This window comes from Bos javanicus, chromosome 3 (genome assembly GCF_032452875.1).
Source record: "Bos javanicus breed banteng chromosome 3, ARS-OSU_banteng_1.0, whole genome shotgun sequence".
Taxonomy (NCBI): domain Eukaryota; kingdom Metazoa; phylum Chordata; class Mammalia; order Artiodactyla; family Bovidae; genus Bos; species Bos javanicus.
Genome location: NC_083870.1, coordinates 100,373,075 through 100,389,342, shown reverse-complemented (window position 1 = coordinate 100,389,342; position 16,268 = coordinate 100,373,075). Strand labels below are relative to the sequence as shown.

Here is a 16,268-nt window from a genome sequence, read left to right as displayed (position 1 = left end):
CTCCCACATTGTGGGCAGACGCTTTACCACCTGAGCCACCAGGGAAGCTCTAAATATTTTTTTCGATGAATATAAATGACCAGGCTTCTTTAATGCCTTTAAAAGATGGGCTAGCTTTCAAATAAATTTACTTACACTTTACAGTAACAGGTTGAGTATGAAATGACTTTTCAACATGATTTGACTTTCTCCAAGCACAAGAAAAATCCTCAGGCATTAAAATGTAAAGGAAAGCCAACTTTGTAGAAGGAACCCAGCCCTGCTCTGAAATTTATGTTGAAATGAGACTATTAATTGATTAAGCAGTTTTTCAAAGATAAATTTCATAGATTTAATCATTTCATGTTTATGGCAAGAACATTAATTTTTATGAGAGATGAGAATATTTATGGCTTGTGTTTTTTGTTTTCTGAATCAAACTTGCAGTGGTCACTCTTCATTACATACCATTTAGTGCATGGTTATTACATTTAGGGAACTCCTTGGATATTTATTTGCTTAGGAAGCAAAAGCTGCACATTGGAAAGGTGCCGTGACAATACAAGAAAGAGTCAAGACAGTGACAAAAGTTATTGCAAGATGGAACACAATGAATTATGAAGACTCACTGTGCAAACAGTAATTGGTAACCCAGTTCCAAGTATTACACTGCTCGGCTCATGAAATGATGTGACTTTGTCTCTCGATAGCCACTCAAGCTCTATGGGCCCATGATGCAACCCTGTTATAACTGACATTTGTGTTTTCATTGCAGCTGTCGGACAAGTAACCGCAAGAGTTTGATTGTGACCTCTAGTACGTCACCTACACTGCCACGGCCGCACTCACCACTCCATGGCCACACAGGTGAGTGCTTAAAGATTAAGAAAAGTGGAATCAAAGAGTGGTCACAGATGCCCGATTTCTTTCCTCTTCTCTCTGTGTGAGGTTCATCATGTTACAATATATTTTTTCTTCACTTGGCTGACTGAAGCAGACAGAACTCACGGGCATGCTTTCTGTGGGAGAGTATGTTCAGTCTGTTTTTGACTCTTAGTTATTTCTTGCCTTGACCTGTCAATATTCCTTTTGGTCTTATGCATGTCTTGGGTCCACCACCCCTGTTCTGGTGTGTTGAGAGTGTGTTATGACTCCGATCATCTGGGACCATGTGATGAGGCCTCCATTAACATTTTGTCCTACCTTGCCCAAGAATTAGGGCTCACGCAGATGGTTTTCTGCCTCATAGGACTCCTAAAAACTTGCCCTCTGTTAGAACAGAAGTCAACAGTAGTGAGAGAACTGTTTGTTTCATGTTGACATTTACTTCAGTTCCAGTATGTGGAATCATTGATCTCAGGCATTCATCTGGAATATGGACTCTTCTAGGCAGTATAAGGATTGATGTACTTGCATCTGACTATATATATAGTCAGAATATATAAAAATTATGAGGCAGAAGACCTCATTGGAGTTAGCCATGTGTTTTAGTCTAGACATGTATTCTTAAATCCCAGGGGAGTCAGACCAGGGGACTCAGCTTTGTGGAAGGAGTTGTTGCTCTGCTACACTGTTCACTGCTATGCTGTTTACAGTAGAAGTTCCAGACCTAGGGATAATGGAAATAGAGCAGGCTTGGATCCATAGGAAGCCATTGCTGCCTGGATTTGATAATCTACAAGCCTTGTCTTTGGGCAATAAAAAGGTACTAAAGTAGTGAAACAGTATAGCATTAAACCAAATAAGACAGGTCTGTTCCACTTGAGTTTGTCTACTTGCTTATAGTTTAGTGTGTCTTTGGAGAGTGACTGTGAGGATGAATGAGGAATAGTTGTTTGAGCACCCTAAGAATCGAGTGATTCTGAAGCTGATCTGTGTCCTTGAGATAAGGGTCTCACTTTATCAGACTCACTCAGACCCAGCTATTCAGTGTGCTCATGACCCTCTTCCAAGAATCAGTAGAATTCTCAAATACTGTACTAACTCTAATATGAGAAGACACCAGCAAGAGCACAGGGAGACCCAGGGAACTAGACCTACTTGGCTGTTAAAGCCAGATTTCTCATTGTGCATAGGGACTTTTCCCTCAGAATGAACTGGGCTAGGTGTTAGCTCAGATAGTGCATTCTAACCATGAACTTTGTAAAAACTCAGCATATATCTGACTTGGAATTTTCATCATGTAGAAATTAATTTAGCACTTGCAAACCTTGAACATAGTATCACCACTGTAATGTGAACGCCAGGCAGTAATCACTACTTGCAGCTTCTCTCTGATATGATTATCTCTTTATTTAGATTGCTGACAGAATTTAGGACTAGATTTTTCCCTACTCAGAGACTTTGATCGAGAACATCACCTGGCCTTTTCAGCCTGTCTGGGTCTGCGGGCTCTAGCTTTATGTTAATACGTATAACATGCTTGCTGCTGCTGCTAAGTCGCTTCAGTCGTGTCCGACTCTGTGCGACTCCATAGACGGCAGCCGACCAGGCTCCCCAGTACTCCATAAATGTTAGCTATCATCATCATCGCTCTTAAATACTGCAGAAAATCTAAGTAGGCCTCAGATCCGGGAGGAAGAACTGATGTAAAAGCCCAGTTTATGACTGTGGACTCTGCATTTAACCAAATGTAGAGAAAGATCAAACTTCATATCGGATTAATTCTAAAATCTTATACATCCTGATATTTGGATCCACAGAATATTCTAAGACTCTTTATTTTCACTTTAAAGTCTGGAATATGTTGAATAGTATGGGGTCTGTTGATTTGAAAGTAGGTTCATTTCATACAGTTTAGTTCAATATTAAATATTTACTAGGTGACAGAGGATGAGATGGTTGGATGGCATCACTGACATGAGTTTGACCAAACTCAGGGACATAGTGAAGCTGGCTTGCTACAGTTCATGGGGTCACAAACAGTTGGACATGGCTTAGAAACTGAACAACAACAGCATATATAACTAGATTATAACTATAGTAAGGTCAATTAAGTAGGCACTTAGCCATTCTGGGAGTGGAACCTTTCTAGTTCATTGTGATTTTTTTTTTTCTTTTAAGTAATAAACCTGTTTTAGAGCAGTTTTAGATTCATGGTAAAACTGAGTGGATTGTACAGAGTTCCCATATACCCTATCCCCACACATGTAACCACCTTCTGCACCATCAGTATCCAGCACCAGATTAGTACATTTGTTACAACTGTTGAACCTGCATTGTCACATTATTATTACCCAAAACCCGTAGTTTACATTAGGGTTCACTCTTCGTGTGCATTATATGAGTTTTTTTTTTTTTTTTTAATTTTTTTTATATGAGTTTTGACAAATGTATAGTGACATGTATCTATCATTGTAGTATCATGCAGAGTAGTTTTACTGCCCTAAAATCCTCTGTGTCCCATCTGTTCATCACTCTGTACCCCAGCTCCTGATATCCACTAATCTTTTCACTGTCTCCATAGTTTTGCCTTTTCCAAAATGTCATGTAATTGGAATCATACGGTATGTAGCCTCTTCAGATTGGTTCATTTCTCTTCAGTTCAGTTCAGTTCAGTTGCTCAGTCATGTCCGACTCTTTGCGACCCCATCAATCGCAGCACGCCAGGCCTCCCTGTCCATCACCAACTCCCGGAGTTCACTCAGACTCACGTCCATCGAGTCAGTGATGCCATCCAGCCATCTCATCCTCTGTTGTCCCCTTCTCCTCCTGCCCCCAATCCCTCCCAGCATCAGAGTCTTTTCCAGTGAGTCAACTCTTAGCATGAGGTGGCCAAAGTACTGGAGTTTCAGCTTTAGCATCATTGCTTCCAAAGAAATCCCAGGGCTGATCTCTTTCAGAATGGACTGGTTGGATCTCCTTGCAGTCCAAGGGACTCTCAAGAGTCTTCTCCAACATCACAGTTCAAAAACATCAATTCTTCGGTGCTCAGCCTTCTTCACAGTCCAACTCTCACATCCATACATGACCACAGGAAAAACCATAGCCTTGACTAGATGGACCTTTATTGGCAAAGGTAATGTCTCTGCTTTTTAATATGCTATCTAGGTTGGTCATAACTTTCCTTCCAAGGAGTAAGCGTCTTTTAATTTCATGGCTGCAGTCACCATCTGCAGTGATTTTGGAGCCCCAAAAAAATAAAGTCTGACACTGTTTCCACTGTTTCCCCATCTATTTCCCATGAATAATATGCATTTAGCTTTCTTCCATATCTTATCATGGTTTGACAGCTCATTTCTTTTTAGTGCTGAATAATATTCCATTGTCTGGATATACCACTCTCACTCACAGGTTTTCATGTGTACATAAATTTTCAGTTCATTTGGTTAAATACCAAGGAGGGTGATTGCTAGATTGTATGGTTAGGGATAGTTTTATAAAGTGGCTGAACCATTTTGACATTCCCACCAGCAACAAATGAGAATTTTAGTTGCTCTACAGAAACTTTCCAACTTTCAGTATTGTCAGTGTTTTTTAATTTGGCCATTCTAATCCATTTATAATAGTACCTTGTTGTTTCAATTTGCGTATCCCTAGTGATACATGGTCGGAGAAGGCGATGGCACCCCACTCCAGTACTCTTGCCTGGGAAATCCCATGGATGGAGGAGCCTGGTAGGCTGTAGTCCATGGGGTCGCGAAGAGTCGGGCACAACTGAGCGACTTCACTTTCACTTTTCACTTTCATGCATTGGAGAAGGAAATGGCAACCCACTCCAGTGTTCTTGCCTGGAGAATCCCAGGGACAGGGGGGAGCCTCGTGGGCTGCCATCTCTGGGGTTGCACAGAGTCGGACACGACTGAAGCGACTTAGCAGCAGCAGCAGTGATACATGGTATTGAAGATTTTTTCATATGCTTACTTGCCGTCTATGTATCTTCATTGATGATGTGTCTGTTCACATCTTTTGCCTGCTTTTCAATCAGGTTGTTTATTTTCTTATTGTTGAGTTTTAAGTGTTTTTTTTGTATGTTTTGGATAACAGTCCTTTAAGGACTGTTGCAAGTATTAATATTTGTAGCTTGCTTTCTCCTCTTGGAGAGTAGAAGTTTTTCATTTTACCCTAGACCAGCTTATCAATTATTTCTTTCATGGATTGTCCATCTGGTATTGCATCTAAAATGTCATTGTCCTGTCTCAGGTCATCAAGGTGTTGTCCTACATTATATTCTAGGAGTGTGGTTTTGTGTCTTATGATTAGGTCTGTGATCCATTTTGAATTAATTTTTATCAAGATTTGCATCTATTCTTTTTTTTCAGGTGGCTGTCCAGTCATTATAGCACTGTTTGTTAGGAAGAATGTCTTTTTTCTATTGTATTACTTTTGCTCCTTTGTCAAGCATTAGTTAATTACATTTTCCTGGGCCTGTTTCTGACTCTATTCTATTCAATTAATCTATTTGTTCTTCCTCTAACATCACACCGTTTTGACCACTGTAGCTTTAGAGTAGGTCTTGAGTTTGGTAATATCAGTCTTCCAACTCTGTTCTTCTTCAATATTGAGTTGGATATTCTGGATCTTTTGCCTCTGCATATAAACTTTAGAATCAGTTTCTCCATCCATAAAATAATTTGCTGAGACTTTGATTGTGTTTGTATTGAATCTACAGATCAAGTTGGGAAGAACTGACATCTTGACAGTGTTGAGTCTTCCTGTCCGTGAATGTGGAAACTCTCTACATTTAAGTAGTTCTTCTTTGATATCTTTCATCTGAGTTTTAAAATTTTCCTCATGTAGATCTTGTACATTTATAACTTGTTAGATTTATACCTATTTATTTCATTTTGGGGGTGCTAATGTGATTGGTAATATTTTTAATTTCAAATTCCACTTGTTCATTGACGGTATAAAGTGTTGACTTTTGTACATTAACCTTGTATCCTGCAACTTTGATACAATCATTTACTTGTTTCAGAAGGATTTTTGTTGATTTTTTCCCCCAGATTTTCTTCACAGGCCGTTATGTCATCTGCAAACAAAGACAGTTTATATACTTTCTTCCTTCCCAATCTGTATACTTTTTAATTCCTTTTTTTAGCTTACTATATTAGCCGGAACTTCCAGTATGATGTTGAAAAGCAGTGGTGAGAAGATATAGGCATGCCATTTTTCTGATTTTGGCAGAAAAGCCTGAAGTTTCTTATCATTAAGTATCAGTGTTAGCTGTACTTTTTTGTAGATGTTCTTTATCAAATTGAGGAACTTCCCTTCAATTCCTAATTTATTGAAAGATTTTTTTATAGATGGATTTTAGACTTTGTCAAATGCTTTTTCTGATCTGTTGATACAATCATTTGATTTTGTTCCTTTAGCTATTGGTATAATGGTTTACATTAATTGATTTTCAAATATTGAACTAGCCTTGCATACCTAGGATTAAAACCCTCTTAGTTATGGTGTATAATTCTTTTTATGCATTGTTGGATTGGATTTGTTAATATTTTGCAGAGGATTTTATTTCCATGTTCATGAGAGATACTGGTCTTTAGTGTTCTTTTCTTATAATGTCTTTGCCTGGTTTTGGTGTTTGGGTAATGATGGCCTCATAGAATAAGTTAGAAAGTATTCCCTCCACTTGTGTCTTCTTGAAAAGATTGTGGAGAATTGGTATAATTTCTTTTTGAATGTTTGATGGAATTCACAAGTGAACCTATCTGGGACCCGCTGCTTTTGGCTTTAGAAGATTACTAATTATTGATTAAATTTTTAATAGATATAAGCCTATCCAGATTGTCTGTTTTTTCTTGTGTGAGATTTGGCAGGTTTTGTCTTTAAGTCATTGGTGTATTTAAATCTGGGTATCAAATTTGTGGGCATAGAGTTGTGCATAATATTCCTTTCTTATCCTCTTAATGGCCATGGAATCTGTAGTAATACAGCATCTGTTCTGATGTTAGTGACTTGTGTCTTCTCTATTTTTTCCCTTAGTTAGCCTGGTTAGAGGCATGTCCATTTTGTGGATCTTATCAAAGAACCAGTTTTTGGTTTTGTTGATTTTCTCTATTGATTTCCTGTTTCCAATTTCATTGATTTCTGCTCCAGTATTTTTTCTTTTCATCTGCTTATGTTAAATTTAATTTGCTCTTTTTCTGGCTTCTTAAGGTGGAGGCTGAGGTGATTAATCTTAAATCTTCCTTGATTAATTAATTAATCAAGATTCAATTTTTTTTTTTTTTTTGGCTACAGCACGCAGCATGGGCATGTAGGATTTTAGTTCTCTAACCAGAGATTGAATGCATGCTCCCTGCATTGGAAACATGGAATCTTGATCACTGGACTGCCAGAGAAGTCCCAAAATTCAATTTTTAAAGGTTATACTCCATTTACAGTTACTATGAAATATTGTCTATATTACCCCGTGTTGTACAATACATCCTTGTAGCATATCTTTTTTTTTTTTAATTCAGCCACATCATGCATCATAAGGGGTTTTAATTCCCCTACCAGGGATCAAACCCATGTTCCCTGCAGTGGAGGCCCAGAGTCTTAACCACGGATTGCCAGGGAAATCCCTCTTGTAGCCTGTCTTATTTCCAGTAGTATGTACCTCACGCTCCCTTGCCCCATTGCCCAAACTTGATAAGTTGTATTTTCATTTTTATTTACTTAAAAATACTTTAAATTTTCTGTTGAGATTTCTTCTTTGACCTATGTGTTATTTTGAACTGTGTTGTTTAATCTTCAAATATTTGGGGGTTTTCCCAATTGTCTTTCTGTTTATTGATTATTTAGTTTAATTCTACTGTGATCTGAAAGCAGATGGGTGAATTCTCTTCAATTAAATTTATTGTTATTGTTGTTCAGTCGAAAAGTCATGTCTGACTCTTCGCACCCCATGGACTGCAGCACACTAGGCCTCCCCGTCCCTTACCATCTCCTGAAATTTCCCCAAGTTCATGTCCATTGAGTCAGTGATGCTGTCTAACCATCTCATACTCTGCTGTCATCTTTTCCTTTTGCCTTCAATCTTTTCCAGCATCAGGGTGTTTTCCAATGAGCCTGCTCTTTGCATCAGGTGGCCAAAGTATTGTAGCTTCAGCTTTAACATCAGTCCTTCCAATGAATATTCAGAGTTGATTTCATTTAGGATTGACTGGTTTGAGCTCCTTGTTGTCAAGGAACTCTGAAGAGTCTTCTCCAGCACCATAGTTCAAAAGCATCAATTCTCAGTGCGCAGTCTTCTTTATGGTCCAGTTCTCACATCTGTACATGACTACTGGAAAAACCATAGCTTTGACTAGACAGACCTTTGTTGGCAAAAAGTGTTGTCTCTGCTTTTTAATACACTGTCTAGGTTTGTCATAGCTTTCCTTCCAAGAAACAAGCCTCTTCTAATTTCATGGCTACAATCACCATCCTCAGTGATGCTGGATCCCAAGAAGAGAAAATCTGTCACTGCTTCCACTTTTTCCCCCTTCTCTTTGCCATGAATGATGGGACTGGATGCCATGATCTTAGTTTTTTAATGTTGAGTTTTAAGCCAGCTTTATCATTCTCCTCTTTCACCCTCATCAAGAAGCTCTTATAGTTCCTCTTTGCCTTCTGCCATTTCAGGGTATCATTTGCATATCTGAGGTTGCTGATATTTCTCCTGGCAATCTTGATTCCAGCTTGTAAGTCATCCAGCCTGGCATTTTGCATGATGTACTCTGCATATAAGTTAAATAAACAGGGTAACAAAATACAGCCTTGTCGTACTCCTTTCCCAATTTTGAATCAGTCACTTGTTTCATGAAAGGTTCTAACTGTTGCTTCTTGACTCACATACAGGTTTCTCAGGAGACTGGTAAGATGGTCTGCTATTCCCATCTCTTTAAGAATTGTCTACAGTTTGTGGTGATCCACACAGTCAAAGGCTTTAGCATAGTCAATGAAGCAGAAGTAGATGTTTTTCTGGAATTCCCTTGCTTTCTCTATGATCCAACAAATGTTGGCAATTTGATCTCTGGTTCCTCTGCCTTTTCTAAACCCAGCTTGTACATCTGGAAGTTCTCGATTCAAATACTGTTAAAGCCTAATTTGAAGGATTTTGAGTATTACCTTGCTAGCCCGTGAAATGAGTGCAATTGTCTTGTAGTTTGAATGTTCTTTAGCACTGCTTTTCCTTGGGATTGGGTTTCCCCAAGCTGTCTGAAATGTACTTACTTCTACATTCTTTTGATTAGTGTTAGTAGATCTCTTACTCTATCCATTTGCTTTTAATTTACATGTGCCTTTATATTTTAAAAGGTTTCCTTGTAAAAATACACTTAGTTGGGTCTTGTTTTTATTTTTTTTTAATCTGTGTGCCAGTCTCAATCTTTTTAATTTAGACTATGAACCTATATGCAGGTCAGGAAGCAACAGTTAGAACTAACTGGACATGGAACAACAGATTGGTTCCAAATAGGAAAAGGAGTACGTCAAGGCTGTATATTGGTGTATATTGTCACCCTGCTTATTTAGCTTATATGCAGAGTACATCATGAGAAACGCTGAGCTGGAAGAAGCACAAGCTGGAATCAAGATTGCCAGGAGAAATATCATTAACCTCAGATATGCAGATGACACCACCCTTATGGCAGAAAGTGAAGAGGAACTAAAAAGCCTCTTGATGAAAGTGAAAGAGGAGAGTGAAAAAGTTGGCTTAAAGCTCAACATTCAGAAAATGAAGATCATGGCATCTGGTCCCATCACTTCATGGGAAATAGATGGGGAAACAGCAGAAATAGTGTCAGACTTTATTTTTGGGGGCTCCAAAATCACTGCAGATGGTGACTGCAGCCATGAAATTAAAAGACGCTTACTCCTTGGAAGGAAAGTTATGACCAACCTAAATAGCATATTCAAAAGCTGAGACATTATTTTGCCAACAAAGGTCCATCTAGTCAAGGCTATGGTTTTTCCAGTGGTCATGTATGGATGTGAGAGTTGGACTGTGAAGAAGGCTGAGCGCCGAAGAATTGATGCTTTTGAACTGTGGTGTTGGAGAAGACTCTTGAGAGTCCCTTGGACTGCAAGGAGATCCAACCAGTCCATCCTAAAGATCAGTTCTCGGTGTTCCCCAGGAAGGACTGATGCTGAAGCTGAAACTCCAATACTTTGGCCACCTCATGCGAAGAGTTGACTCATTGGAAAAGACCCTGATGCTGGGAGGGATTGGGGGCAGGAGGAGAAGGGGACGACAGAGGATGAGATGGCTGGATGGCATCACCAACTCGATGGACATGAGTTTGAGTGAACTCCGAGAATTGGTGATAGACAGGGAGGCCTGGCGTGCTGTGATTCGTGGGGTCGCAAAGAGTCAGACACGACTGAGCGACTGAACTGAAGTGATAAACATTGAAGGTGATTATTGATATAGTTGGGCTTCCCAGGTGGTGCTAGTGGTGAAGAACCTGCCTGCCAATGCAGAAGATGTAAGAGATGTCGGTTTGATCCCTGGGTCGGGAAAATCCCCTGGAGGAGGGCATGGCAACCCACTCCAGTATTCCTGCCTGAAGAATCCCATGGACAGAGTAGCCTGGTGGTCCATATGGTCGCAAAGAGTCAGACACAACTGAGCGATTTAGCACGCTCGTGTTGATATAGTTGTTATAGTTGTTCAGTCGCTCAGTCATGTCCAGTTCTTTGTGACCCCATGAACTGCAGCAATGCCAGGTTTCCCTGTGCTTCATCTCCTAGAGCTTGCTCAAACTCATGTCCATTGAGTTGGTGATACCATCCAACCATCTCATCTTCTGTCACCCCCTTCCCTTCCCGCCTTCATCTTTCCCAGCATCAGGGTCTTTTCTAATGAGTCGGCTCTTTGCAGTGGAGCTTCAGCTTCAGCATCAGTCCTTCCATTGAATATTCAGGATTTGATTTCCTTTAGGATTGATTGGTTTGATCTCCTTGCAGTCCAAGGGACTCTCAAAAGTCTCCAACACCACAGTTCAAAAGCAGCAGTTCTTTGGTGCTCAGCCTTCTTTATGGTCCAACTCTTTGATACAGTTAGATTTGTGTGTGTTAAGTCGCTCAGTTGTGTCCTACTCTCTGCGAACCCATGGACTGTCCGTGGACTTCTCCATGCAAGAATACAAGAGTGGGTTGCCATTTCCTTTTCCAGTTAGACTTGTATCTACCATTTTTGCTACTGTTTTCCATTTGTTGTCTGTGATCTTTGTTCCTATTTTTGTCTTCTACTCTTTTCTGGTTTTAATGGAGCACTTTATATGATTTATGTTTCTCTCCTTTGTTAGCATATCAGCTTTTTCTTTTTTCTGTGTCTGTGTAAGTTTTAGATTTTTCAGTGTACATTCACAACTGATCCAAATCCACTTTCAAAAAACATCATACTGATTCACAGGTAGTATAAATTCCTTATAATAACAAAATAATCCAAATTCCTCCCCTCATCCTTTGTTTCATTGCAGTCATTCATTTCACATATCCATAAGCATAAAAACATGGATAGAATGTTTTTATGGATACATAGTTAAATGTGTTTTTGCTATTATTATTTTGAACAGACTTATCTGTTAAATAAAAAATATGATATCAAGTTTTTAATTTTACCTTTACTTATTTCACCTCTAATGCTGTTCTTTTATGTAGGTCCAAGTTTCTGACCTGTATCATTTTACTTCTCTTAGAACTTTTTTTTTTTTTTTACCACACTGCACAGCTAGCAAGATATTAGTTCCTTGACCAGGGATTGAACCTGGGCCAGGGCAATGAAAGCTCAAAGGCCCAACCACTGGGCTACCAGGGAATTCTCTTAGAACTTTCAACATTCCTTGTAAGGCAGGTCTGTTGTCAACAAATTCCCTCAGTGTTTGACTGTCTAAGAACATCTTAGTTTCTCTTTCAACTTATGAAGAATAATATTGTAGAGTGGGAGTTTTTGTAGGTTTTTGTAGAGTGTAGGCTGGTGGGGTTTTTTCCCTCTCAGCTCCCTTGTTTGTGTGATGTCTGAGAAGGAGAATATAATTCTTTTCTTCTCTGTAGATAAGATCTTTTTACCATCTGGTTTCTTTCAAGATTTTTTTCATTGTCTTTGATTTTTTTTCTAAGTTTGAATATAGTATGCTAGGTGTAGTGTTTTTTTGGCATGTAATCCTGCTTTGTGTTCTCTGAGTTTCCTGGATCTGTGGTTTGGTGTCTGACATCGATTTGGGTAAATTCTCAGTCATTATTGTTTCAAATATTTCTTCCGTTTCTTCCTGTGTCATTTCCATTACACAAGTCTTAACACCTGTTGCAGTTGTTCCACAGTTCTTGGATATTCTGTTCTATTAATTTCAGCCTTTTTTTCCCTCTCTTTTTAGTTTTGAAAATTTCTAGTATCATTCCTCAAGGTCAGAGACTATTTTCTCAACTGTGTCCGTTCCACTAATGAGCCTTTCAAAGACATTCTTATTAATTTTCTTATTGATGGACATTATAGCAGTCTGGGCCTAATTAGGAGACAGAAACCACACAGTGATTTAAACAGATGAAGTTTAATAGAATTATAAACTGTGACAATAAAAGAAGACCAGAACTGGTCCATAGCCACTGAGCAGTCAGCATGGCAGCTCTCCAGAACACTGGCACAGCAGCCAGTATCCAGGCCTGCACAGAGGGTAGGTGGCATGGAGTATATTATATTCCCTCAGGAACAACATGGAAGACAAACCCTAGAGTATAAGGAGTGAACCAGGCAAGCAGAGGGCATCAGGGCACTAGTGTGGGCATGCCTGGAGCGTACAGTGTCGTTTCAGGGAGGACTGTGGAAAGGTGATCACTAGGTCAGGTTCAGGATGCAAGGCTGACAGCATGTGACTAGGTTAGCGCGCCCCTGCCTGTCCGCACTGCCACACGACTGACGGAAGGTGTAGTTGCTGGGACTGCACCCTGAGCCGCTTCCTTGTACAGTGTTCCTCCAGCGCCCTCTACTGGGAAAGTTTAATGTGTTTGCCATAAATGAAATGCCTAAACAAGCAGAAGATATTAAGAAGAGATGGCAAGAATGCACAGAAGAACTATACAAAAAAGATCTTCATGACCCGAATAATCACAATGGTGTGATCACTCATCTAGAGCCAGATATCCTGGAGTGCAAAGTAGAGTGGGCCTTAGGAAACATCACTACGAACAAAGCTAGTGGAGGTGATGGAATTCCAGTTGAGCTATTTCAAATCCTAAAAGATGATGCTGTGAAAATGCTGCACTCAATATGCCAGCAAATTTGGAAAATGCAGCAGTGGCCACAGGACTGGAAAAGGTCCGTTTTCATTCCAATCCCAAAGAAAGGCAATGCCAAAGGATGTTCAAAATACCACACAATTGCACTCATCTCACCCGCTAGCAAAATAATGCTCAAAATTCTCCAAGCCAGGCTTCAACAGTACGTGAACCGAGAACTTCCTGATGTTCAGGCTGGATTTAGAAAAGGCAGAGAAATGAAAGATCAAGTTGCCAACATCCATTGGCTCACAGAAAAAACAAGAGAGTTCCAGAAAAACATCTACTTCTGCTTCATTGACTACACCAAAGCCTTTGACTGTGTGGATCACAACAAACTGTGGAAAATTCTTAAAGAGATAATTTAATATTTAAATTATATTTAATTTTTACCTGCCTCCTGAGAAATCTGTATGTAGGTCAAGAAGCAACAGTTAGAACCGGACATGGAACAATGGACCTGGTTCCAAATTGGGAAAGGAGTACATCAAGGCTGTATTTTGTCATCCTGCTTATTTAAATTAAATGCAGAGTACATCATGCGAAATGCTGGGCTGGATGAAGCACAAGCTAGAATCAAGATTGTCGGGAGAAATATCAATAACCTCAGATACGCAGATGACACCACTCTTATGGCAGAAAGTGAAAAGGAACTGAGGAGCCTCTTGATGAAAGTGAAAGAGGAGAGTGAAAAAGCTGCTTAAAACTCAACTTTCAAAAAACTAAGACTCCAGTCCCATCACTTTATGCAAAGAGATGGGGAAACAGTGGAAACACTGAAAGACTTTATTTCCTTGGGCTCCAAAATCACTGCAGATGGTGACTGCAGCCATGAAATTAAAAGACACTTGCTCCTTGGAAGGAAAGTTATGACAAACCTAGATAGCGTATTAAAAAGCAGAGACATTACTTTACCAGCAAAGGTCCGTCTAGTCAAGGCTATGGTTTTTCCAGTGGTCATGTATGGATATGAGAGTTGGACCATAAAGAAAAGTGAGTGCCGAAGAATTGATGCTTTTGAACTGTGGTGTTGGAGCAGACTCTTGAGAGTCCCTTGGACTGCAAGGAGATCCAACCAGTGCATCCTAAAGGAGATCAGTCCTGAATATTCATTGGAAGGACTGATGCTGAAGCTGAAGCTCCAATCCTTTGGCTACCTGATGCGAAGAGCTGACTCATATGAAAAGACCCTGATGCTGGGAAAGACTGAAGGCAGGAGAAGAAGGGGATGACAGAGGATGAGATGGTTGGACGGTATTACCGACTCAATGGACATGAGTTTGAGTAAGCTCCGGTAGTTGGTGATGGACAGGGAGGCCTGGCGTGCTGCGGTCCATGGGGTCGCAAAGAGTCGGACACAACTGAGCAGCTGAACTGAACTGATAGGAATTCTCTTCTCTGTGACAGAGAAGGTATTAAAGGATGAATTTTAGAAATATCTGATTGATAACTAGCACAAATATTTAGATTGTTTTGAGTTCTTCACTATTTTAGTCAGTGTTGCAACAAACATCCTTCTTCATATTCTTTTAGTATCTATGCATCAGTCCGTCTGTTCAGTCACTTAGTCATGTCTGACTCTTTGCAACCCCATGGACTGCAGCATGCCAGTATGTATATGCATAAAGACTGTCTGAGAAAAAAAAGACTGTCTTAAAATGTGTAGGCATGAACTTGGTGAATCGAATTTTCAGAGTAAGATGAACAGGTCAGTGGGTGTATTTATATGATGTTTGTTCCATGTCATCTGATTCTAAACTGGTATAGTGGGATTAAAAGTGTGTCTTCCTTAAGCCTTCAGCCCCTGTCATGCAGGGTCAAGAGCAATCTCCAGTAACCCACTGCTCTTTACTCCCTAACACTTGCAGTCTTCCCATCTCTTACCTGTCTTGAATCCACTATGGGCTAATTTCATTATGCCTGACTGACAGGAACCCCCAGGTATTTGAGCCTTCTATCTCCTACACTCCTAGTTCTGTAAATCTCTGAGCATTTCCTGTTCTGACCTTTTTTCTCATCCCTCTCTGACTCTGAGGACTTCCAGTGTACCATTTGGACTCAGTCCATCAGTCTAGTTCTAATGAACTCCTGGGGAAGAGGCAAGGGTTAGAATACTGGCTGTCTGCTGCCCTCTTACCTGTCCCCTGACCTCTGATCAGTGGGCCTGGAAGGGAGAGTAGATGTTCTTGTCTGTTCAGTATTGTCCCTCTCTTCTTCCTAGTGCCCCAAAACTTTGAATCTCATACCATTAAATACTATCACTTATCATTAAATACCATCATTGCAGCTGTAAATATCTTAGTTCTTGACTCACTTTTACTCTTCAGTTCTAACTCCTCTGTTATTCTTGATAGTTTGAATACACATATGTTGAGGTTCTTTTCAGTTCTTAGGACTTTCAGTTCTTTGAACCTATCTCCCAATGAGTTTCTCCTCCAAACTTCCTTGGTCACATATGCCCTGTACTATATATTTAGACTTTGTTTCCATAATTTTAGTTTCCTTCTTCCTTCTCTCCAAGTACTAACCCAGTCTTTCTCCTATGCCATCAGAAGTATCCCCCCAAAATCAGTCATTTGATTCCAGGACCTCAGGTCCTTGGAACCCTTAAATATGTTACGTTTGAGATGCCTTTTAGGCACTGGCATGGGCATGTCAATATATTAATCTTGACTTCAAGAGAGAAGTAGGGCTGGAGAGTGCCTGGCAGAGAATATGAGGAGCCAGCAGGGTACTACCCCGTGTTTAAGGCCCAGTGGTACAAAGGGGAGGGTGAAAGCAAGCAGTCATTACTTGAGAAAGCTGCAAGGAAAGCTGTGTCCATGGGGACAGTCAAGTTTCACCTAATTTGTTAAGGGCTATACTAAATATATGTCCAGGATGTATGGAAATACAAAAGTAAAGATATGCTGGCGTTTTTAAAAGACCAGTTAGAGGCCCTGGCCATTGTCAAGATGTAAGCAAGGGAGTAGTACTAGAAGGGAAAAGTTATGTGGTCAGATCAGCAGGAATTACAACTAATTGTCTCCAGATTTCCTGTTCAGATGATTAATGAGTGATGATACCCTTAAATGAAATTGAAGAGAATAATAGATTTAGGG

The 16,268-nt window shown here is 39.9% G+C and overlaps 1 protein-coding gene across 8 annotated transcripts in view; it reads left to right on the top strand.

Moving 5' to 3' along the window:
- Positions 1-16,268, top strand: part of MAST2 (microtubule associated serine/threonine kinase 2) — a 207,402-nt gene that overhangs the window by 144,534 nt on the left and 46,600 nt on the right. For all 8 annotated transcript variants that reach the window (XM_061412120.1, XM_061412119.1, XM_061412118.1 and 5 more), the window contains one exon: positions 755-846. In XM_061412120.1, coding sequence (XP_061268104.1) covers positions 755-846 — 92 coding nt within the window. The remainder of the gene's footprint in view (positions 1-754; positions 847-16,268) is intronic.